The sequence below is a fragment of the Kogia breviceps genome, chromosome 3 (assembly GCF_026419965.1).
Source record: "Kogia breviceps isolate mKogBre1 chromosome 3, mKogBre1 haplotype 1, whole genome shotgun sequence".
In the NCBI taxonomy this organism is placed as follows: Eukaryota; Metazoa; Chordata; class Mammalia; order Artiodactyla; family Physeteridae; genus Kogia; species Kogia breviceps.
The window spans coordinates 161,097,870-161,122,319 of NC_081312.1; the positions used below are offsets into that span (position 1 = coordinate 161,097,870).

Sequence of the window (24,450 nt, forward strand, 5' to 3'; positions counted from 1 at the left end):
CTCCCTGGAGAGAGGCCAGTTCAGGTGGGGCAGAGGCCCCTGTTGTGTCGTGAAGCATGGCTTAGGCATTTGAGGATTTCATCTTTTGTTTCCTTAGAACCGTGCCCGGAAAAAAAGACTGAACATCATCATTGTGGCCGAAGGAGCCATCGACACCCAAAACAAACCCATCACCTCTGAGCAAATCAAGGAGGTGAGTGTGTCATGCTTCTCACGCCCCAAGCCTGTCTAGAAACGGGAGATTTAGACACCCCGGGCAGGACGGGAGTCTGGAACCATGCGCTATTATTTAAATACTTTTTGTTCTTCTTGCTCGTTAAAAATATTTTCATAATGACTCATAACTTTATTGGCATCAGACTCATACAGCTCCTGGCTTCTGGTGAGCCCCTGCCTCTGGAATGCTGTTGGGAATATTCCCAAAGGCCCCGGGTTCCCCCGACAGAGACGGAGGAAATGCGATCGGGTGGGGTTGGAAGGTTCCAGCTCTGGGTGCCGGCTGCCCAGGAGCTGGGAGGTCAGCAGAGTTCCCTCTCCCACCGGAGCATCAGCTGAGCATGGCCTTACTCACAGAGAAAGCCGCTCGGCTGGCCTAGTTACTGTTCCTCCGCCCTGCACGGAGGCCGACCCCACAGTCCTGTTGCCCGAGTCCTGTCGGGCTTGGTCGGCGGATGCTGGCTTGTCTGGCCCAGGAGGGATCTGCTGTGCTCCCCGGTTGTCTAGGTAACTGGGCAGGTTCTGGACACAGTGCTGGGGAGACAGACTGAGGCTCTGGTGGAAGCCGCCTGTCAGGGCAAAGCACATCATCACCTTGGCTTTGCAAGTTGCTTTCTCTGATGCCTTTTACGTATTCCCTGACCAGCTTTTCACCTGATTATCAAAATATCTGTCAAAGTCATCTGCCGGTATTTATAGAAGTAATCAATACAGTCAGGGCAAAGATATTCCTTCCCACTTAATTGAAGTTGAGATTGGATTGTGGAATATTAGAGCCAAAAGGGACCATGGAATTCCTGTGACCCAGCCCCATCATTTTTATAAAGTAAATGAGGGCCAGTCAAGACAGGTAGCCTGTCCCGGCCACCCGGCTGGGTTCACCTGGGCCCTGGACTGAGGGGACGCTCTGATTTGACTGTGTCATGCCTTTCAAAGACAACCTTACAAATTCAAGGTGATTTCAGGGAAATGTTTCAATTTTTACAAAGTATATGCTTGAAATACAAGCTATAGAAACAGTGATTTTTAAAAATCGTGTTACTTATGTTCACTTGTGAGGTAGGAGCACAAAGCTTTTATCTGATGATAAAAGTATTCTTTAAAAAATATTCATTTCAACAAGCCGTTAAACATTCTTTCAGGAAGTGAAATTTAGAAACTAGAACATTCTTCAACATAGATGTGTAGAAAGGAGAGAGAGACCCTCCCCTGCTTCCAGCCCCATCCCTAGGACAAGCTGATGTGCCCGGCCGTGTCCTGTGTTTCCCCTCAGCTCGTGGTCACACAGCTGGGTTATGACACTCGGGTGACCATCCTTGGACACGTGCAGAGAGGTGGGACGCCTTCAGCCTTTGACAGGATTCTGGTAAGTGAGGCTGGAAATGGTCAGGCATCGTCACAAGGAAAGGAACACTTCTGGGATTGCAAAGGGACCAGTCTGCTACGAAGACTGGGTGATCTTGAGTGGTGCCATCGGTAAAGGGCATCTCTGCCCACAGCGCCGGGTGGCTTGTCCCTAGGATGCTACGGCCCGTAGTCTCATAGGGAGACCTGCTAGCCGAGGGGGGTTCCTCTATAGACCCCTGGTGACCCAGACACTGAGATACCCCGCCAAACATGGGGTACAAACCCAAAAGGTGGAAAGGGGGTGTCCACAGGCAGGTTTCTAGAGATGGACCCAGGGACCACAGAGACCCAGAGTCCAATTCTCAGTTTCCTGCTCTGCAGGTCTCTGACCGCCCCACCCCCAGGCACGCTGGTTCCTAGCGGAGTTGATCTCCTTGTTGGAGGTGGGTTAGAAGTAAGCGGGAAGGGCTCTGAGTAACTAACGGGGACTCGGTGCAGGAGAAGCGAGGGGGACTTGAGGACGGAGGAGCTGAGAACGCGGCTGGTCCCGTCTGAACAAGGGGGGCCTCTGTCTGTGGGCACCGGGCTGGTCTCCGGGCGGGCCCGGGGCCAGCTCCGACCATCGTGATGTCATTACCAGGCCAGCCGCATGGGGGTGGAGGCCGTGGTCGCCCTCCTCCAGGCCACCCCGGAGACCCCAGCCTGCGTGGTGTCGCTGAGCGGGAACCAGGCGGTGCGGCTGCCGCTGATGGAATGCGTGCAGATGGTGAGCGCGGGGCCGGGCCCTGCCCAGCACAGGGGGGTGGGGACCTCCCCCAGCACGGGTGGACGGCCTTCCCCGGGACCCAGGTCCCCCTCCCCGGGCCCGTGACACCGAGCACGCGGGCCCCCTCCGTGAGTCTAGTCTGTCGGGAGGGGGTGTCCTCGGGGTGCCCGGGCGCTTCCTGTGGGTGGGTCAGAGAGGCCGGAGACTGCTCTGCAGGGACCAGGGAGATTCTCGGGGTGCGGAGGGCACCATCCAGCCTCTCCAGGGTCAGCTGCTCCCGCCCTCCCGTCCCCGAGGCCCTCACACCTGTGATGTGACACCGGGATGGCCGACTAGGGGGACCCCAACGTGCGCCTCCTCCTCCGGGTGTGGAGCGCAGGCCGGTGGCTGCGGGGAAGCGGGGGATGGTTTTCCAGTTGACCGTCCAGCAGCTGCGGCGGCCGTGCAGTTGCGTTAGGAATTGTTTCTATTTTTTATTTTGCAAAGTCTATTCACGACTCTCATTTTATTTGGTCTTCCCAGTGGCTCTGAGGTGTATGCATTTTATTACATGTACAGAGAGGTAATTAAGTCACAGGACTGGTTGAAAGTAACCCCTTAGAAACATACTTTCCAAAAGCCGACGGCAGTAAAGGAGGTCTCTGCATGTGTGTGCATGTGTGTCTGTATGAGGGGTTGTGTGCGTGTGTGTCTGTATGAGGGGGTGTGTGCGTGTGTGTCTGTATGAGGGGGTGTGCGCGTGTGTGTCTGTATGAGGGGGTGTGCGCGTGTGTGTCTGTATGAGGGGGTGTGTGCGTGTGTGTCTGTATGAGGGGGTGTGTGCGTGTGTGTCTGTATGAGGGGGTGTGTGCGTGTGTGTCTGTACGAGGGGGTGTGTACTGTGAGGCTGTGGCTCAGAACAGAACGTGGAATTATGAGCAGCAGTTTATTGTGAGCACATTTCTTCTGTCCAGTGTCTCTCTGTCCGTTTTGAGACAGACAGCCAGTAGGTACCACTAGTTTGTCCTTGAACGACCGTACGTCGTGTTGCCTCAGCCAGACTGTTCACAAGGCCACAGCCAGCCCCTCGCTGACCACTGCTTGCCAGGTGTCTCCCTAAGGGCCTGGCAGCGTTGACCACCACAATGACGGTGGAAGTAGGGGCACTTTTCTCACCACACAGAGGAGGAAACTGAAGCCCAGAGCGACGCATGACTTGCCTGGGATCCTGAGGCTGAAGGGCGGCGGGGGGGTGGGGGGGGGCGGTGCTGGTCCCAAAGCGCTCTGCCCCCCAGGACAGCCCGCCCCCCGCCCCTGCCACAGCGTCACCTGCGTCCCCCGCTCCCCGGGGACAGGGGTGCTTCTGTTTGTTCTCTCCTCACCAGCGTCAAATGGGAACTTTTCAGAGCCTGGCCTGGGAGATCCGCTTCCTTCTGGCCTCGCTCTCATGGGCCGGAATCCCTAAGATTTCAGGACCCGCTTACTCTGGCAAGGCCGGTGGTCCCACCTCGTCCTTTTCTATGAAGCAGCCTGGGTGGGCGGCCTAGGTTTCCCCCCGTAGCCAGGCAGTGCAGGCTCACTGACCCCAGGCTGCTGGCTACAAGGCTGGACGTGAAGTGACCCGGATGCAAGGACCAAGCTGGTTTCGGGTCCCTAGTCTGGATCTGAGGGTGCACCGTCTTGACATGTTCTTTCTTCCTTTCGTTATTTCCTTAAAGACCCAGGAAGTACAAAAGGCCATGGATGAGAGGAGATTTAAGGACGCTGTGCAACTCCGAGGAAGGTGCGTCTTCTGAAAAAACCTGTTTTACTGGGAGCCTTTGTTCATGAGGCCTGGTGTTAGAATGTGCCTACAGGCGGTGCCTGTTCCGTATCAACATAAGAAGTCAGAAATGAAGACAGTATGCAGTCAAGGCACCGTTCCTAAAGGTCGATGGTCCGGGTGACTACTTACAGAGAAATTTATTTTTTGGCAGGGTGAGGGGGGATCGTTTGGAAGCTGATGAAATTAGGATAGAGAGTGGCATGTGGCTGCTAGCATTTGGGGAAAGAAACTTGCTGCATCCTAAACGCCCCTGCCCCTCAGCCCCTTATAGGACATCCATTCCAGTCACTGGGAACACTCGAGGCTGCCTTCCCTGAGAGCCCGGACACAAAGCTGGCACCTGTGGGCCATCTGCGTCCGACACAAGCGTCCTCTGAGGCCCCTTCTCCCCAGATGAGCCCATACTGCTCCGTTCACATTCTAACCTTTGGTCTAACACCGTCCTTTTTTTTCTTCTAGGAGCTTCGAGAACAACCTGAACACCTACAAGCGGCTCGCCATCAAGCTGCCGGACTCCCAGATCCCTAAGGTAGGAGGCGTTACCGTGAGCCACGTCCCCTCCTCCGGCAATGCCTGGGTCCTGCTCTGGCCTGGGTGCCCTTCTGCCCTGGCCAGTTCGGGTCTTGGCTCCCAAGAGACCACCCCGCGCCCCGCCGACCCTTTCCTCCTGCCCCCTCCCACCTGGGCGACTCGGCTTTTCAGTTCAGGCGCCTCGGCCCCACGCTCAGCCCGTACGCTCTGGCTCCAGGGTGCAGCGGTGCGAGCCGTATCCGCCGCCACCCGCACACACCCACACGCCCCCCACCCCCTCCCGACTTACAGAGCAACTGCAATGTGGGCGTCGTGAACGTGGGTGCGCCCGCCGCCGGCATGAACGCAGCCGTGCGCGCGGCCGTGCGCGTGGGCATCGCCGACGGACACAAGGTGTTCGCTGTGTACGACGGCTTTGAGGGCTTCGCCAAAGGCCAGGTGAGTCCCGGGGGCGCCTGGTGAGGGAGGTCCTTGCCGAGAAGGCAGATTCTGGATTTCTCAAAGGTGGTAGGGAGGGCCTCTCTGGGGTCCGAGGACCCGGGCATTAGGTGGGAAGGGAGCACGTACGCACGAGGCTGCAGTGAGGTGTGCATGGGATGCCGTCGGTGATGCGCTAGTACGGCGCGCTGAGCACCGACTCCGATAAAAACCGAGGGAAAAGATTAACTGCTCGAGTGCTTCCTGACTACACTTACTGCGCGTCCGCGATTTACTTATTACGTTAACCCATTTAAATCTCTCAAAAATCTAAGATATTATCCCCATTTTCCTAATGAGAAAGCTGGGGCACCGAGACTTAATTCACAAGACCAAGGTCATAGGATGCAGGGTGCTAAACACGTGGTGACGCTACAGACGCTACTCTCTTAGCCGGGTGTTTCCTGGTCCCCTCCCATCCGAGGTTTCAGTTCTGCCGTTTGTTACCTGTGGTCCAGGAATATTAAATGGAAAATTCCAGAATAGACAATCTGTAAGTTTTAAATTACGTGTCGTTGTGAGTAGCATGATGAAATCTCCAACTGTCAGTTCTGTCCTCCCGGGATATGAATCATCCTCTCGCCCAGGGTATCTGCCCATGAGTCACTTGGTGATCAGATCAGCCCTCATGGTATGGCAGTGCTTAAGTTCAGGTGATCCTTACTTTACTTAATAATGTCCCCAAAGTGCAAGACGGGTGATGCTGGCAATCTGGATATTCTCTTACTGCGCCTATTTATAAATTAAATTTTATCCTAGGCATGTATGTATAGGGGAAGAAGGATACGTAGGGTTCTAGCATCGCTGGGGGTCTTGGAACATACTCCCTGCAGATAAGGGGGCGACTGTGTTTATTCACCCAGCGACTCAGCAGCTACTTACTGAGTTCTTAGGCTGTGGAGCCAAATTAGTGAAGAACGCAGACAAGACTCCCTGCATCTCAGGGAGGGAGATGACAGAGGTAAAAATCGATGTAGTGAACTCTCCAGCGTATCAGAACGTGACTGGTGCTAAAAAGACGCAGGGGGGGAGGTTGCAGTGCCATGGGCATCTTCGCTGAGGCCCTCCAGCCAGTGCTGCTGGGAGGTGACCCCTGACCAACGTGTGAAGGGCTGAGCAAGTGCCCTTGGGGACACCGGACCTTGGTCCCAGGCAGGGCGGATGGTGCAAAGGCCCTGAGCTGTTGGGGGGTGGGGTGGGAGGGGCTCACGTGACTGCAGCAGAGGAGCGAGGGGGAAGGAGGAAGGGGTTGAGGGAAAAGTTGACGAGGGCCGGATGGTTTGTAGGTGATCCTAAGGGGTCTGGCCTTTGCTTTGAAAAGACGGGAGGGTTTGGAGCAGGGGCATGGTGCATTCTGACAGATTTCCATAAGAGGCAGGAGTAGGGGAGCAGAAGAGTAGTTGGGGGACTGCTGCAATAGCCCAGGCAGGATGCGGGGGGCTTGGTCCAATCTGGCGACGGCGGAATCCGTGAGAGGTCTTCCATGGTCTGGGTGCATTTTGAAGGCCTGGCCAATAGGATTTGCTCTAGTACTAAGTATGCAGAGGTGTGAAGAAAGGAGGCAGGAATGAGTTGCAGCTGATGGACATGGGAGATCTGAGAGGCGCTGGGACTTGGATGGAGTGGGAGGTGCCCAGTGAGCAGGTGACCCCCCGTGCGGGGCCTTCAGGAGACCTGGGCGAAGATGCATGGTTGGAGGCCTGTGATATTCCAAACTGTGGCCGCCCCGAGTGTGTGAGGGACGGGGAAGGGAAAGCATTTTGCTGTTATGGCCGTGGGGTGTTGTGCAAACACCTTAGTGGGCGTTTATCGGTGCTCATAGGTGGTTCTCAGTTTTTAAGAACTGTTTTTTTAATCTTAGTTTAATTAAGAAAACTGGGGCTTCCCTGGTGGCGCAGTGGTTGAGAGTCCGCCTGCCGATGCAGGGGACACGGGTTCGTGCCCCGGTCCGGGAAGATCCCGCATGCCGCGGAGCGGCTGGGCCCGTGAGCCATGGCCGCTGAGCCTGTGCGTCCGGAGCCTGCGCTCCGCAATGGGAGAGGCCACAGCAGTGAGAGGCCCGCGTACCACAAAAAAAAAAAAAAAAAAAACTGTAATATTAATTTTTCTTTTACTTCGCAATGGTGGGGCTTGGCTAACTAAATCATGCCTCTGATAGACGTGGTGGGGAATAAGATGCAGGGTCCTTCCTACATGCGGGGGGCTTTGCCTGTCCGTGTTCCTAACTGTTGAGCCTTAGAATCTGGTTCAGGCCGCAGCTCATTCAGCCTTGAAATGAAAGCCGTTTCCTAACATTTCTCAAATCCTTACAGAAACGAAGGCTGTCAGAGGTGCAGACATCTGAGCTGTTTTTAAAGCTCTCTAATTCCTTTTTCTTTTTCGCTACCCCTGTTTCTTTTTGTTTGCATATTAGATAAAGGAAATTGGCTGGGCAGATGTCGGCGGCTGGACCGGCCAAGGCGGCTCCATTCTTGGGACGAAACGGTAATTCTCCTGTCTTGATTCTGACCTGAACGTTCCTGCGGGGAGCAGCTGGTGCAGCTGCTGCAGCTTTAAGTTCCTGTAAAGGAGCCCAGGAGGAATTGGTTCACGTCCTGGCTCCGGTCTGGGAGGGACCCGGGTTGTTTTATGGGGAGTTGATGAGTTGTGGCCTGAAGAAGAGACACAGCAGGGGACCTGGGAATGGCTTCCTCTGATAATTCCTTGTTTCCATTGCTTGGAAGAACCCAGTAGGGGCAGAAACCCCTCATCTCGCTCGAGGTGATGAAGACAGGGCTGTCTGAGCTGCGGTGACCTTGCTGTGTAGACAGGATTGATGGTGGCTCAGTGTCGTGGGGACCGCAGGCCTGAGCCGCCAGGGCCCCACAGCCGGAGGGAGGACCTGGGGGGCTCCACACAGAACCACCCGTTTCTGAAGTGCGGCCGCTTCCGTTCTCGGGCACAGCCGGGGATGGGGTATGTCCCCGAGGCGCTGATTTAATACAAAGCTGTTTCTTCTCTGATCTCAGGGTGCAGCCGTCACTCTGTGGCACATTATAATGTGGAAAGGAAGTAGCTGGTACTTAAGCCTAACGAGTGTTGCCCTCCCTGTGAGTGTTAGCCTGTGTGTTATCCAGGGGAATCGTCCCAGGCTCTGTCCTGCTGTGAAGCTGGGTGCCCGCATCGCCCAGGAATCTGTGGAGCTGGCCTAGTTCTCCAAAGCTCTTTTGGTCCCGTCACCCCCCAGCGCCCTTGGGGGATGGTGTTCTGACAGCGGAGCTCCAGTTAGGAGCCAGGGCTCTATCGGCTGCCTCCTAGGCCTCTTCCGACCAACTGTGATGCCTCAGCACGGTCGGCTTCACTAGCGCCACCCCGGGGCTGCCCTGGGCTGGCTGGAGGGGCCAGCTGGCAGCGTATTCTCACGATGCTCAGACGCTGGGAGGGACCCTGTAGTCGACATCATGACCACTCATGTGCCCTGGCCACCCAGGCCCTATGACTTCTCTACATCCACCCCAAGTATAAACCCCTGACTCCCCAGACAGTGCAAGGGAAAGATCGGGGTGGGTGCTGGTCTCCGGATGGGCACGGCTGACTGTCGTTTGTCTCTTCCACTTGCCGGCCATGTTTGAACAGGTGGGAAAACGGGACAACATGAGCAAGTGTGCTTGGAGGTGACTTTAAATGAGCTTAGATGGGGTAAGGTACATGTGCTCTGTACGTGACTCAGAAACTGGAAGTTGCCATCCAATTATCGTTGTGAACACTTGAAAGCTTTTGTGGTTCATTTTTTTTCCTAACCAGGCAGCAGGGTTCCTTGAGATCCAGGTGTTGGACAGCTGCAAAGTTTCTTCCCCTTTTCTTTTGAAAAGACCCTCTTTTGAGACCTGACTGCTGGCCACTTTGCTGCGTGTGGGTCCCCAGCCCCTCTGTCCGCCAGCAACGCGGATAAGGGAGCGGACATCCCCCTGCCCCTTGGTGCCATGCAGCTCAGCCTCAGAGGGTGGCGCACCAAGGGGGTCCTGCCTGACCGCCCCTCCCTTGAACCGTCCCCAGCACCCTCCCCGGGAAGTACCTGGAGGACATCGCCGCTCAGATGCACACCCACGGCATCAACGCGCTCTTGATCATCGGTGGATTCGAGGTACTTTCTGCTCCCCTGCTGGCTGGCTAGCGCTGTTGGTTTGAGTGGGGACCCCGTGCCGGCTCCCGTAAGCATCGTGCCGTCTGCCCCTCGGTGTGACCGGGGAGTCATGCAGCCTCGGGCCCAGCGGCCACTGAGTAATGGTGATGCAGAGAATGAGAGGTGGCAGCCCTCGGGGACAGACACTGGCCCAGCTACGTAAAGGGACTCGATCGGGAAGCGAAAGCTCGACTCCATGTCTGGGGTCCGTCCTCTCAGGGGGTTCTCACCTCTGTCGAGTCTGTAGAGATGACCTTCTCTCTTGAACTGGAAGCCCATTGGCTATCCGAGAGGAGGGAAGTGATGGGGCCAGATCATTATCTTTTAACTACATGTTGGACTGCCCACCTTCATTTTTAATATTCAGCCGAGATCAGTCCCATGATGACCTTTCTGTTTCCTTAAAGAAAACGTGAGAACCTCAGACTCCCACCCGTGAGCGGCTTAGTCTCACCCCGACGGGACGATGCCACAGCCTCACCTTGGGCGCAGCGCTGCCCGTGATGGCGATGCGTTTCCCTGCCCCTCACAACTGCACACACTCACTTGCAGGCCTACCTGGGGCTGCTGGAGCTGTCGGCCGCCCGGGAGAAGCACAAGGAGTTCTGTGTCCCCATGGTCATGGTTCCCGCCACCGTCTCCAACAACGTGCCCGGCTCCGATTTCAGCATCGGGGCAGACACCGCCCTCAACACCATCACCGACGTGAGTGCTGGCCACAGAGCAGGTGCCGCGGACACTAACCCAGGGCGCCTGGCCCGCTTTTATCTACCTGTGCACTCGAGGCAGAGCCAGGGTGCTAGGGTGGTTTGCTGAAAAGTTTAAAAAAAGAAAAAAAAAAAAAAAAGGTCCGGTGGTTAAGACTCCGCGCTTCCAATGCATGGAACACAGGTTCGATCCCTGGCGGGGAATTAAGAGCCCACATGCTGACACAGCCAAAAAAAAAAAAGAATCTGACAATCACTGATTCGGCTTCCAAAGATCTTTTACCACCGTTTTCCTGTGCCGCGGCCAAGGTGACATCATCTGTAGCGCGGGTAGTTTTGGGTCACAGTGAAGTGAATATTCATTTAAATGCCTTTTTTTTTTTTTTTTTTTGGCTGAGCGAAATTTACCAAAAGCCTAAAACACATTATTGTGATAAATCCTGGGTCCACTGGCCCGTTGTCTGATATTCGAGGGTAGAAGCTGGACTAAAGATTTTATAATTTTATTCATTGACTTGAATCCTCTTTTAAACAATCGTATTAGTTTTGGTTTCGGCCGATAGCCTCATCCTCATCTTCCCCTTTGTGGACTGGGATGATAAAACACATCTAAAATAACATTGATGTTATTTGAATGTGGTTTTTTTTTTTTTTTAGCCAAAAGGCCATAACAAAACCTAGAAATACCTCTTAATCATTGTATTTGTAAATCACGCTTGGGAGATCACATTGGAGTTTGAAGATCCGTATTTAACACAGAATGCATCACTTCCTTTTTTAAAAAATTCGGCATCTAAAACTTTTCAGTAAATTCTCATATTTTATTTTCCTTGCAAGACGTAGATCTTGTGACTGTTTTTCTAAGCATTTTTCCTTAAACCCATGGCATCAAATCTGTCTCTATAGTGCCGGTAGATAAAAGAAAAGCTTTAAAAATAGAATTTACCTGGTAAGCAATGCTTGTTTTCCTGAGCCTCTTAAGCTTTCCGCAGTTTCTTTACTAAAAAGCCCTCCAGTGTCGCCTGTGTCCCCACGCTGGACCTCCTGACCCGCGTCCCTGCCCTCTTGCCTGCCGCTGCTTGTGCCTCCCCGGTGACACCATTTGTGCTTTTGCTGCTGTGGGGCAAATTCAGCTCCTGATCGATGCGCAAGCTCTGAGTTGAAAGGTCATGTCTGTCGCAAAATGAATGCCATCATTGTGTTACTGCTTCTCCTGCATAGCTGGATCTGAATCTGCTCACTCCACGCTTGCAGTAGAAGCAACGGAAGCTCATTTCCTAGTTGTCACCTAACTAGACCCCCTTGGGGTGGCGGGGACCTTGGGAGCGGTCGTTGGTGGGTCCTGACCAAGGTCGGTGCTCCCGCCCTGTGATGTTTCACGCGCTCTCAGGCAGGACAGGATTCTCCCACTTTACAATTCCAGGCTCCTTTGCTACAAAGCATGATTTTTCCAGGCGATAAAAGATTGCTTACGTGTATTGTTGAAAATTTGAAAACCAGAATAAGTCCAGGGAAAATTCCGAATGATCCATCCTGCTTCCATTCAAGGGATTTTGAGATTATTATGCAATGCTTTACATTCAGGTTTTTATTCATTCAAGTTTCTCTGAGCCGGGCTCACAGTTGTAAAGCGGGCAGTGCCTGTCCGAGACTGGGCCAGGGCCGTCCTTGCGAGGTGGGCGGAAGTGACGCTCCGAGGGCCTAAGTAGGGTGTCTTGTTCTGGTTCATGAAGGATGGTCAGGGGGTGGTCGGGATGACCCTCCCCAGGCCTGCTCAGTGGATCCTGGAGCTGGGGGGACAGAAGGCCGGGCTGGCGTGTTGAAGTCGCTGGGTTTCTCCCAGGGTTGTGTGTGTTAAGCCACAGTGAGGCTGAGTCTCTTAGGAGGCCTGGGTTCGGGCTGGACCTCGGCTGCGCCGGACACTTGCAAGGAGTGGTGCAGCAGACAGGACCGTGCTGGGGGAGGGGCCTGAGGTGGCCAGAATGTCCCCAGGGCCTAGGGTGAGGACCCCGAGGTGGCCTCATGTGGTCAGCTGTCACATCCTCTGGACCCTTAACCACTGTCCTCATGTCACCTCCTTGTCAGCCTGTGCGCTGAGCTTACAGACATGTCACCTGAAACAGATCCCGGGGGATTTAATGCCTCGTAAGGTCCCGGCGTCTCTGGGGCAGAGTTAACGCCTCAGGGCAGGTTTTTAGGGACTCCACAGGGTGAGGCTGTGCATTGCATCTACTCCTCAGAACCAGCGCACTCGTCCCCTTCAGAACCACAGCTGAGGCGACCTCGGTGCTGCCCGGGCCCCGGGAGGTGGCCGTGGCTGCAGCTCTGCTAGTGGCCCTGAATTACGTCGGTGTGGGTGGCTCAGCTTCGGCCCCAGGGCTTCGGGCTCGAGTCCTGGACAGGGTTTTCCCTGGGGCCACAGTGTCCCTCCTGTTTTCTTGGAGATTAGAGGAAAAAGGAGTGGAGTGATGGCGACCAGAGGGTGGAGAGTACCTGCAGGTGTGGAACCGCCGTCAGATTTCAAGGTGCCGGTGCCCCTGTCCGCCCCCTACGCCGTGCGCCCCCTGACGCAGAGTATCCGGGGGTGGAGGTTCAGACGGCCCAGGAGTCCATCTAACTGTGGGGCTCACATCCGGATGTGGGCGGCCCTGCAGTGGTCCTGAGCTACGCTGGGGTGGAGGAGGGTCCGTGTGGGGACTGGGAGCCAGGCCGGGTGGAGGGAGTGAGAGGCAGGTGAGCAACCCCCTGGAGCCCCTCACCTTCCTCCCCGGCACTCCCTGGACTCACCCACCGCGCGTCCTCCATCCACGCGTCCTTGGGCTTCAGCCCCCCGAAACCCAGCCTGTTTGGGACTCTAGGGAATGGATGGGAGGTGGAGTAGGGGGTGGGCAGAGAGCACAGCCCTCCAGAAGGCCTGGGTCCATCCTGCCTGTGAATTTTCCTGCAGAAGGCACCCCAAGGTGGTTTTAGGCGGGAGGAATAAAGACAGACGGGACGGAGGCCCATCGGGCACACGTTCTGCTGAGCATCTGGCCGTGTTTGGAGCTGTGGCTTCAGGGACCCCGGTCACTAATGAGCCACTTTGACTAACACTGAGGGGGGCGGATCCGGACCCCAGATGTGTGCTTGAGAAGGCCCGCTTCTCTGACATCTGAGCCCAACGGTTTCACTGGGGTCCCAACCAACTCGGGGCTCAGGGCACCCAGCGCTGCTCTGTGTGAGATTCACAGGGCCCCGAGGGGAGGGGGCTCCCCAAGCTCTGCCTTCACGGCTCTGGCAGCTGGCACTGCGTCTCGATGTGGGTCCCGGCACACTGGTCCGGCCCCTAAGTTCTCCCCCAGTGCCCACCCCCAGTGGCAGTCCTCACCTCCTCCCAGATACCAGGAAGGGACAGGCTGTGTCTCCAGCCCTAACCCAGTGCCGCCCGACCCCGCTCTGCTGGCCTCCTGCCTGGCCCCGGGGTGTGCCAGTTTGGGAGCCCTCGCCTGAGCCCTGAGGCCCCCAATTCTGAGTCTCCCCCGTGCACCCCATGTCCCCCGATTGCTGAGTCCCCTTTCCTGCACCCCATGTCCTCCCACTTCTCTGAGTCACCCCCTTCACTCAATGTTCCTCCACTGCTGTGACACTTTTCCTGCAATGAATGTCCCCCCACTTCTCTGAGTCTCCCCACTGCGCGCCATGTCCCCCCACTGCTGCGTCCCCCCTCCTGCACCCCATGTCCGCCCACTGCTGGGTCCGCCCTCCTGCACCCCAGGCCCGCCACTTCTGAGTATCCCCACCTGCACCCCAGGCCCCCCATTTCTGAGTCTCCCCTCCTGCACTCCATGTCCCTCCACTGCTGGGTCCCCCCTCCCACACCCCAGGCCCCCTACTTCTGAGTCTCCCCTCCCACAATCCATCTCCCCCCACTGCTGTGTCCCCCTTCCTGCACCCCAAGCCCCCAATTTCGGAGTCTCTCCTCCTGCACTCCATGTCCCCCCACTGCTGGGTCCCCCCTCTTCCACCCTAGGCTCCCCATTTCTGAGTCTCCCCTCCTGCACTCCATGTCCCCCGATGGCTGGGTCGCCCATCCCGCACCCCGGGCCCCCTACTACTGAGTCTCCCCTCCTGCAACGCATGTCTCCCCACTGCTGGGTCCCCCTTCCTGCACCCTAGGCTCCCAATTTCTGAGTCTCACCTCCTGCATTCCATGTCCCACCACTGCTGGGTCCCCCCTCTTGCACCCCAGGCCCCCCATTTCTTAGTCTCCCCTCCTGCACTCCATGTCCCCCCACGGCTGAGTCCGTGCTCCCACACGCCAGACCCCCTGCTTCTGAGTCTCTCCTCCTGCAAACCATGTCCCCCAGTGCTGGGTCCCCCCTCCTGCACTCCATGTCCCCCAACTGCTGTTTCCCCTCTCCTGCACCCCAGGGCCCCCACTTCTGAGTCTTCCCTCCACTCCATGTCCCCCCACTGCTGGGTCTCCCCTTCTGCACTCCATGTTCCCCGACGGCTGGGTTGCCCGTCCCGCACCCCCAGCCCCCTACTTCTGAGTCTCCCCTCGTGCAACGCATGTCTCCCCACTGCTGGGTCCGCTCTCCTGCACTTCATGTCCCCCCACTGCTACGTCCGCCCTCCCGCACCCTAGGCCCCCCATTTCTGAGTCTCTCCTCCTGCACTCCATGTCCCCCACTACTTGGTCACCGCTCTTGCACCCCAGGCCCCCCATTTCTGAGTCTCCCCTCCGGCACTCCATGTGCCCCCATGGCTGGGTTCCCCCTCCTGAACCCCAGGCCCCCTTCTTTTGAGTCTCCCCTCCCGCAACCCAAGTTCTCCCACTGCTGGATCCCCCCTCTTGCACCCTAGGATCCCCAGTTCTGAGTCTCCCCTCCTGCATTCCATTTCCCCCCACTGCTGAACCCAGTCCTCCATTTCTGAGTCTCCCCTCCTGCACTCCATGTCTGCATCTGGCTGGGTCCACCCTCCCGCACCCCCAGGCCCCTACTTCTGAGTCTCCCCTCTCACAACCCATGTCACCCCACTGCTGGGTCCCCCCTCTCGCACCCTGGGCCCTTCATTTCTGAGTCTCCCTTCCTTCACTCCATGTCCCCCAAATGCTGGGTCCTCTCTCTTCCGCCCTAAGCCCCCATTTCTGAGTCTCCCCTCGTGCACTCCATGTCCCCCGACGGCTGGGTCGCCCGTCCTGCACCCCCGGACCCGTACTTCTGAGTCTCCTCTCGTGGAACGCATGCCTCCCCACTGCTGGGTCCCCTCTCCTGCACTCCATGTCGCCCCACTGTTGGGTCCTCCTTCGTGCACCCTAGGCCCCCCATTTTGAGTCTCCCCTCCTGCACTCCATGTCCCCCCACTGCTGGATCCCCCTTCCTGCACCCTACACCCCCTATTTCTGTGTCTCGCCTCCTGCATTCCGTGTCCCCCCACTGCTGGGTCCCACATTCCGCACCCCAGGCCCCCTGCTTCTGAGTCTCTCCTCCCGAAATCCAAGTCCCCCCACTGCTGGATCCCCCCTTCTGCACTCCATGTCCCCCCGCTATTGTGTCCACCCTCTTGCAAACTTGGCCGCACGTTTCTTAGTCTCACCTTCTGCACTCCTTATCACCCCTCGGCAGGGTCCCCCCTCTCGCACCCCAGGCCCCCTGCATCTGAGTCTCCCCTCCCGCAACCCATGTCCCCCCACTGCTGGGTCCCCCTTCCTGCACCCTAGGCCCCCCATTCCTGAGGCTCTCCTCCTTTACTCCACGTCCCCTTCCTGGGTCAAACTTTCTGCACTCTAGGCCCCCTATTTCTGAGTCTCACCTATTGCACTGCATGTCCCCCCACTGCTGGGTCCAACTCTTGCACTCTAGCTCCCCCATTTCTGAGTCTGCCCTCCTGCACTCCATGTCCCCCCACTGCTGGGTCCCCCCTCTTGCACCCCAGGCCCCCCATTTCTGAGTCTCCCCTCCTGCACTTCATGTCCCCCCAAGAATGGGTCTCCCCTCTCGCCCCACAGGCCCCCTGCATCTGAGTCTCCCCTCCCGTAACCCATGTCTCCCCTGTGCTGGGTCCCCCCTCCTGCACCCCGTGTCCCCTCACTTCTCTGAGTATTCCCTCTTGCAATCCATATCTCCTCACTTTTGAGTCTCCCTTCGTCCACTCCATGTCCCACCACTGCTGTGTTCCTGTTCCTGCACCCCTTGTCCCACCACTGCTGTGTCCCCCCTTTTGCACCCCCGGCCCCCAACTGCTGTGTGCTCTCTCCTGCACCCCAGGCCCCCCAGTTCTGAGTTTCCACTCCTGCACTCCATGTCCCCCCACTTCTGGGTCCAACCTCCCACACCCAAGGCCCCCTACTTCTGAGTCTCCCGTCCCACAACCCAAGTCCCCCCACTGCTGGATCCCCCCTCCTGCACTCCATATCTCCCCACTGCTTGGTCCCCCTACCTGCACCCTAGGCTCCCCATTTCTGAGTCTCTCCTCCTGCACTCCATGTCCCCCCCACGGCTGAATGTCCCCTCCCACACCTCATGCCCCCTGCTTCTGAGTCTCTCCTCCTGCAACCCATGTCCCCCTACTGCTGGGTCCTCCTTCCTGCACCCTGGGCCCCACATTTCTGAGGCTCCCCTGCTGCACTCCATGTGCCCCCCCTCCTGGGTCACACTTTCTGCACTCTAGGCCCCCTATTTCTGAGTCTCCCCTATTGCACTGCATGTTCCCCCACTGCTGGGTCCGACTCTTACACCCTAGCTCCCCCATTTCTGAGTCTCCCCTCCTGGACTCCATGTGCCCCTACTGCTGGGTCACCGCTCTTGCACCCGAGGCCCCCTACTTCTGAGTCTCCCCTCCCGCAACCCAAGTTCTCCCACTCCTGGATCCCCCCTCCTGCACCCTAGGCCCCCCATTTCTGAGTCTCCTGCACTCCATAACCCCCAATATTGGGTCTCCCCTCTTGCTCCCTAGCATCCCCAATTCTGAGTCTCCTTTCCCGCAACCCATGTCACCTCACTGCTGGATCCCCCCTCTTGCACCCTGGGCCCCCATTTCTGAGTCTCCCCTCCGGCACTCTATGTCCCCCCACTGCTGTGTAACACCTCTTGCACCCCAGGACCCCCATTTCTGAGTCTCTCCTGCTGTACTCCATGTCCCCCCACTGCTGGGTACCCTCTCTTCCAACCTAAGCCCCCCATTTCTGAGTCTCCCCTCCTGCACTCCATGTCCCCCGACGGCTGGGTCGCCCTTCCCGCACCCCCGGACCCCCTACTTCTGAGTCTCCCCTCCTGCACTCTATGTCCCCCCACTGCTGGATCCCCCCTCTTGCACCCTAGGCCCCCCATTTCTGAGGCTCCCTTTCTGTACTCCATGTCCCACCACTGCTGGGTCCCCCCTCTTCCACCCCAGGCCCCTCATTTCTGAGTCTCCCCTCCTGCATTCCATGTCCTCCCACTGCTGGGTCCCACCATCCGCACTCCAGGCCCCCTGCATCTGAGTCGCCCCTCACGCAACCCAAGTCTCCCCAGTGCTGGGTCTCCCTCCTGCCCCCCGTGTCCCCTCACCTCTCTGAGTATTTCCTCTTGCAATCCATATCTCCTCACTTGAGTCTCCCCTCCTGCACTCCATGTCTGCATACGGCTGGGTCCAACCTCCCTTACCCCCAGGTTCCTACTTCTGAGTATCCCTTCCCGCAACGCACGTCCCCCAACTGCTGAGTTCCCCCTCCTGCACTCCATTTCCCCCCATGACTGGGTCACCCCTCTTTCAACCCAGTCTCCCATTTCTGAGCCTCCCCTTCCTCACTCCATGTCCACATATGGCTGGGTCCCCCCTCCCGCACCCCAGGCCCCCTACTTCTGCGTCTTCCCTCCCGCAAGCCATGTCACCCCACTGCTGGGTCCTCCCTCTTGGACCCTGGTCCCCCCATTGCTGAGTCCCCCCTCCGTCACTCCGTGTCCCCCCACTGCTGGGTCCCCCTACTGCACCACAGGCAGGCCACTTCTGAGTATCCCCTCCTGCACGCTAGGCCCCCAATATCTGAGTCTCCCCTCCTGCACTCCATGTCCCCCCACGGCTAGGTTCCCCCTCCCACACACCCTATGCCCCCTACTTCTGAGTCTCCCTTGCCGCAACCCATGTCCCTGCACTCCTGGGTGTCCCCTCCTGCACTCCATGTCCCCCCACTGCTTGCTCACCCCTCTTGCACCTCAGGCCCCCCATTTCTGAGTCTCCCCTCCTGCACTCCATGTCCCCCCATGGCTGGGTCCCCTCTCGCGCACCCCAGGACACCTACTTCTGAGTCCCCCCTCCCGCAACCCATGTCCCCCCACTGCTGGGTCCCCCTTCCTGCACCCTAGGCCCCCCATTCCTGAGGCTCTCCTCCTTTACTCCATGTCTCCCCTTCCTGGGTCAAACTTTCTGCACTCTAGGCCCCCTATTTCTGTGTCTCACCTATTGCACTGCATGTCCCCCCACTGCTGGGTCCAACTCTTGCACTCTAGCTCCCCCATTTCTGAGTCTCCCCTCCTGCACTTCATGTCCCCCCAAGACGGGGTCTCCCCTCTCGCACCCCAGGCCCCCTGCATCTGAGTCTCCCCTCCCGCAACCCATGTCTCCCCGGTGCTGGGTCCCCCCTCCTGCACCCCGTGTCCCCTCACTTCTCTGAGTATTTCCTCTTGCAATCCATATCTCCTCACTTTTGAGTCTTCCCTAGTCCACTCCATGTCCCAGAACTGCTGTGTTCCTGTTCCTGCACCCCTTGTCCCACCACTGCTGTGTCCCCTCTTTTGCACCCCAGGCCCCCAACTACTGTGTGCCCTCTCCTGTGCCCCAGGGCCCCCAGTTCTGAGTCTTCCCTCCTTCACTTCCTGTTCCTCCACTTCTGGTTCCGCCCACCTGCATCCCAGGCCCCCCATTTCTGAGTTTGAACTCCATGTCCCCCCACATCTGGGTCCAACCTCCCGCACCCAAGCCCCCTACTTCTGAGTCTCCCCTCCCGCAACCCAAGTTCCCCCACTGCTGGATCCCCCCTCCTGCACTCCATGTCCCCCCACGGCTGAGTCCCCCCTCCCACACCTCATGCCCCGTGCTTCCGAGTCTCTTCTTCCTGCAACCCATGTCCCCCCACTGCTGGGTCACCCTTCCTGCACCCTAGGCCCCACATTTCTGAGTCTCCCCTATTGCACTCCATGTCCCGCCACTGCTGGGTCCCCCCTCCTGCACTCCATGTCCCCCCATGGCTGGTTCCCCCATCCCGCACCCCAGGCCCCCTACTTCTGAGTCTCCCCTCCCGCAACCCAAGTTCCCCCACTACTGGATCCCCCCTGCTTCACACTAGGCCCCCCATTTCTGAGTCTCCCCTCCTGCACTCCATATCCCCCCACTATTGGGTCCCCCCACTTGCACCCTAGGTTCCCCAATTCTGAGTCTCCCCTCCTGCACTCCATTTCCTCCCACTGCTGGGTCACCCCTCTTTCACCCCACTCCCCCATTTCTGAGTCTCCCCTCCTGCACTCCATGTTCACATACAGCTGGATCCACCCTCCCGCACCCCCAGGCCCCCTACTTCTGAGTCTCCCCTCCCACAACACATGTCACGCCACTGCTCAGTCCCCCCTCTTGCACCCTGGGCCCCCCATTTCTGAGTCTTCTCTCCCGCACTCCATGTCCCCCCACTGCTGGGTAATACCTCTTGCACTCCAGGACCCCCATTTCTGAGTCCCCTCCTGCACTCCATGTCCCCCCACTACTTGGTCACCGCTCTTGCACCCCAGGCCCCCCATTTCTGAGTCTCTCCTCCGGCACTCCATATGCCCCCATGGCTGGGTCCCCCTCCTGAACACCAGGCCCCCTACTTTTGAGTCTCCCCTCCCGCAACCCAAGTTCTCTCACTGCTGGATCCCCCCTCCTGCACCCTAGGCCCCCCATTTCTGAATCTCCCCTCCTGCACTCCATATCCCCCCCCTATTGGATCCCTCCTCTTGCACCCTAGGATCCTCAGTTCTGAGTCTCCCCTCCTGCATTCCATTTCCCCCCACTGCTGGGTCACCCCTCTGTTCACCCCAGTTCCCAATTTCTGAGTCTCCCCTCCTGCACTCCATGTCTGCATATGGCTGGGTCCACCCTCCCGCACCCCCAGGCCCCTACTTCTGAGTCTCCCCTCTCACAACCCATGTCACCCCACTGCTGGGTCCCCCCTCTCAAACCCTGGTCCCTCCAATTCTGAGTCTCCCCTCTGGCACTCTATGTCCCCCCACTGTTGGATCCCCACTCTTGCACCCTAGGCCCCCCATTTCTGAGTCTCCCTTCCTACACTCCATATCCCCCAAATGCTGGGTCCCCTCTCTTCCACTCTAAGCCCCCCATTTCTGAGTCTTCACTCCTGCACTCCATGTCCCCCGACGGCTGAGTCGCCCGTCCTGCACCCCTGGACCCGTACTTCTGAGTCTCCCCTCGTGGAACGCATGTCTCCCCACTGCTTAGGTCCCCTCTCCTGCACTCCATGTCCCACCACCGCTGCGTCACCCCTCTTGCACCCCAGGCTCCCCATTTCTGAGTCTCCTCTTCTGCACTCCATATCCTCCCAGTATTGGGTCACCCCTCTTTAACCCCAGTCTCCCATTTCTGAGTCTCCCCTCCTGCACTCCATGTCTCCCCACTGCTGGGTTCCCCTTCCTGCACCCTAGGCCCCCCATTTCTGAGTCTGACCTCCTGCACTCAATGTCCCCCCACTTCTGGTTCCCCCCCTGCACCACAGGACCCCAATTTCTGAGTCTCCCCTCTGTACTCCATGTCTCCCCACTCCTGGGTGTCCCCTCCTGCACTCCATGTCCCCCCACTGCTGCGTCCCCCCTCCTGCACCCCATGTCCGCCCACTGCTGGGTCCCCCCTCCTGCACCCTAGGCCCCCCATTTCTGAGTCTCCCCTCCTGCAACCCATGTCCCCCCACTGCTGGGTCCCCGCTGCTGCACTCCATGTCCCCCCACTGCTTGGTCACCCCTCTTGAAACCCAGGCCCCCCATTTCTGAGTCTCCCCTCCGGCACTCCATGTCCCCCCATGGCTGGGTCCCCCCCTCCTGCACCCCAGGCCCCCTACTTCTGAGTCTCCCCTCCCGCAATCCATCTCCCCCTACTGCTGGGTCCCCCTTCCTGCACGCTAGGCACCCCATTTCTGAGTCTCCCCTCTGGTACTCCATGTCCCCCCACTGCTGGATCCCCCCTCCTGCACTCCATATCTCCCCACTGCTTGGTCCCCCTACCTGCACCCTAGGCTCCCCATTTCTGAGTCTCTCCTCCTGCACCCATGTCCCCCACGGCTGAATCCCCCCTCCCACACTTCATGCCCCCTGCTTCTGAGTCTCTCCTCCTGCAACCCATGTCCCCCCACTGCTGGGTCCCCCTTCCTGCACCCTAGGCCCCACATTTCTGAGGCTCCCCTGTTGCACTCCATGTCACCCCCTCCTGGGTCACACTTTCTGCACGCTAGGCCCCCTATTTCTGAGTCTCCCCTGTTGCACTGCATGTTCCCCCACTGCTGGGTCCGACTCTTACACCCTAGCTCCCCCATTTCTGAGTCTCCCCTCCTGGACTCCATGTGCCCCTACTGCTGGGTCACCGCTCTTGCACCCGAGGCCCCCTACTTCTGAGTCTCCCCTCCCGCAACCCAAGTTCTCCCACTCCTGGATCCCCCCTCCTGCACCCTAGGCCCCCCATTTCTGAATCTCCTGCACTCCATATCCCCCCACTATTGGGTCTCCCCTCTTGCTCCCTAGCATCCCCAATTCTGAGTCTCCTTTCCCGCAACCCATGTCACCCCACTGCTGGATCCCCCCTCTTGCACCCTGGGCCCCCATTTCTGAGTCTCCCCTCTGGCACTCTATGTCCCCCCACTGCTGTGTAACACCTCTTGCACCCCAGGACCCCCATTTCTGAGTCTCTCCTGCTGTACTCCATGTCCCCCCACTGCTGGGTACCCTCTCTTCCAACCTAAGCCCCCCATTTCTGAGTCTCCCCTCCTGCACTCCATGTCCCCCGACGGCTGGGTCGCCCTTCCCGCACCCCCAGACCCCCTACTTCTGAGTCTCCCCTCCGGCACTCTATGTCCCCCCACTGCTGGATCCCCCCTCTTGCACCCTAGGCCCCCCATTTCTGAGGCTCTCCTCCTGCACTCCATGTACCCCCAGTCCTGGGTCCCACTTCCTGCACCCCAGGCCCCTCATTTCTGAGTTTCCCTTCCTGCATTCCATGTCCTCCCACTGCTGGGTCCCACCATCCGCACTCCAGGCCCCCTGCATCTGAGTCGCCCCTCACGCAACCCAAGTCTCCCCAGTGCTGAGTCTGCCTCCTGCCCTCCGTGTCCCCTCACCTCTCTGAGTATTTCCTCTTGCAATCCATATCTCCTCACTTGAGTCTCCCCTCCTGCACTCCATGTCCGCATACGGCTGGGTCCAACCTCCCATACCCCCAGGTTCCTACTTCTGAGTCTCCCGTCCCGCAACCCATGTCACCCCACTGCTGAGTCCCCCCTACTGCACCACAGGCCCACGACTTCTGAGTATCCCTTCCCGCAAAGCACGTCCACCAACTGCTGAGTTCCCCCTCCTGCACTCCATTTCCCCCCATGACTGGGTCACCCCTCTTTCAACCCAGTCTCCCATTTCTGAGCCTCCCCTCCTGCACTCCATGTCCACGTATGGCTGGCTCCCCCCTCCCGCACCCCAGGCCCCCTACTTCTGCGTCTTCCCTCCCGCAAGCCATGTCACCCCACTGCTGGGTCCTCCCTCTTGGACCCTGGTCCCCCCATTGCTGAGTCCCCCCTCCGTCACTCCGTGTCCCCCCACTGCTGGGTCCCCCTACTGCACCCCAGGCAGGCCACTTCTGAGTATCCCCTCCTGCACGCTAGGCCCCCAATTTCTGAGTCTCCCCTCCTGCACTCCATGTCCCCCGACGGCTAGGTTCCCCCTCCCACACCCTATGCCCCCTACTTCTGAGTCTACCTTCCCGCAACCCATGTCCTTGCACTCCTGGGTGTCCCCTCCTGCACTCCATGTCGCCCCACTGCTTGCTCACCCCTCTTGCACCTCAGGCCCCCCATTTCTGAGTCTCACCTCCTGCACTCCATGTCCCCCCACTGCTGGGTCCCCCTTCCTGCACCCTAGGCCCCCCATTCCTGAGGCTCTCCTCCTTTACTCCACGTCTCCCCTTCCTGGGTCAAACTTTCTGCACTCTAGGCCCCCTATTTCTGAGTCTCACCTATTGCACTGCATGTCCCCCCACTGCTGGGTCCAACTCTTGCACTCTAGCTCCCCCATTTCTGAGTCTGCCCTCCTGCACTCCATGTCCCCCCACTGCTGGGTCCCCCCTCTTGCACCCCAGGCCCCCCATTTCTGAGTCTCCCCTCCTGCACTTCATGTCCCCCCAAGAATGGGTCTCCCCTCTCGCCCCACAGGCCCCCTGCATCTGAGTCTCCCCTCCCGCAACCCATGTCTCCCCGGTGCTGGGTCCCCCCTCCTGCACCCCGTGTCCCCTCACTTCTCTGAGTATTCCCTCTTGCAATCCATATCTCCTCACTTTTGAGTCTCCCTTCGTCCACTCCATGTCCCACCACTGCTGTGTTCCTGTTCCTGCACCCCTTGTCCCACCACTGCTGTGTCCCCCCTTTTGCACCCCAGGCCCCCAACTGCTGTGTCCCCTCTCCTGAGCCCCAGGGCCTCCAGTTCTGAGTCTTCCCTCCTGCACTCCATGTCCCCCCACTGCTGGGTCCCCCCTCTTTCACCCCTGGCCCCCCATTTCTGAGTCTCCCCTCCTGCACTCCATGTCCCCCCCACTTCTGGGTCCCACCTCACGCAGCCAAGGCCCCCTACTTCTGAGTCTCCCCTCCCGCAACCCAAGTCCCCCCACTGCTGGATGCCCCCTCCTGCACTCCATATCTCCCCACTGCTCGGTCCCCCTTCCTGCACCCCAGGTCCCCCATTTTTGAGTCTCTCCTGCTACACTCCATGTCCCCCTTATGCTGGATGCTCACTCTTGCATCCTAGGCCCCCCATTTCTGAGTCTCCCCTCCTGCACTCCATGTCCCCCCACTGCTGGGTCCCCTCTCTTCCACCCTAAGCCCCCCATATATGAGTGTCCCCTCTGTACTCCATGTCCCCGACGGCTGGGTCGCCCATCCAGCACCCCCGGCTCCCTACTCCTGAGTCTCCACTCCTGCAACGCATGTCTCCCCACTGCTGGGTCCCCTCTCCTGCACTCCATGTCCCCCCACGGCTGAGTCCCCCCTCCCACACCTCATGCCCCCTGCGTCTGAGTTTCTCTTCCTGCCACCCATGTGCCCCCACTGCTGGGTCCCCCTTCCTGCACCCTAGGCCCCCCATTTCTGAGGCTCCCCTCTTTCACTTCATGTCTCCCCTTCCTGGGTCACACTTTGTGCACTCTAGGCCCCCTATTTCTGAGTCTCCCCTATTGCACTGTA

The 24,450-nt window shown here is 58.6% G+C and overlaps 1 protein-coding gene across 1 annotated transcript in view; it reads left to right on the top strand.

Annotated features, from left to right (window-relative positions):
• PFKP (phosphofructokinase, platelet) overlaps positions 1-24,450 on the top strand; it is a 79,870-nt gene that overhangs the window by 42,752 nt on the left and 12,668 nt on the right. Inside the window, exons 8-16 of the mRNA XM_059056919.2 lie at positions 98-193; positions 1,490-1,582; positions 2,204-2,329; positions 4,027-4,091; positions 4,593-4,662; positions 4,956-5,102; positions 7,555-7,625; positions 9,177-9,264; positions 9,856-10,008. Of these exons, the coding sequence (XP_058912902.1) occupies positions 98-193; positions 1,490-1,582; positions 2,204-2,329; positions 4,027-4,091; positions 4,593-4,662; positions 4,956-5,102; positions 7,555-7,625; positions 9,177-9,264; positions 9,856-10,008 (909 nt within the window). The remainder of the gene's footprint in view (positions 1-97; positions 194-1,489; positions 1,583-2,203; positions 2,330-4,026; positions 4,092-4,592; positions 4,663-4,955; positions 5,103-7,554; positions 7,626-9,176; positions 9,265-9,855; positions 10,009-24,450) is intronic.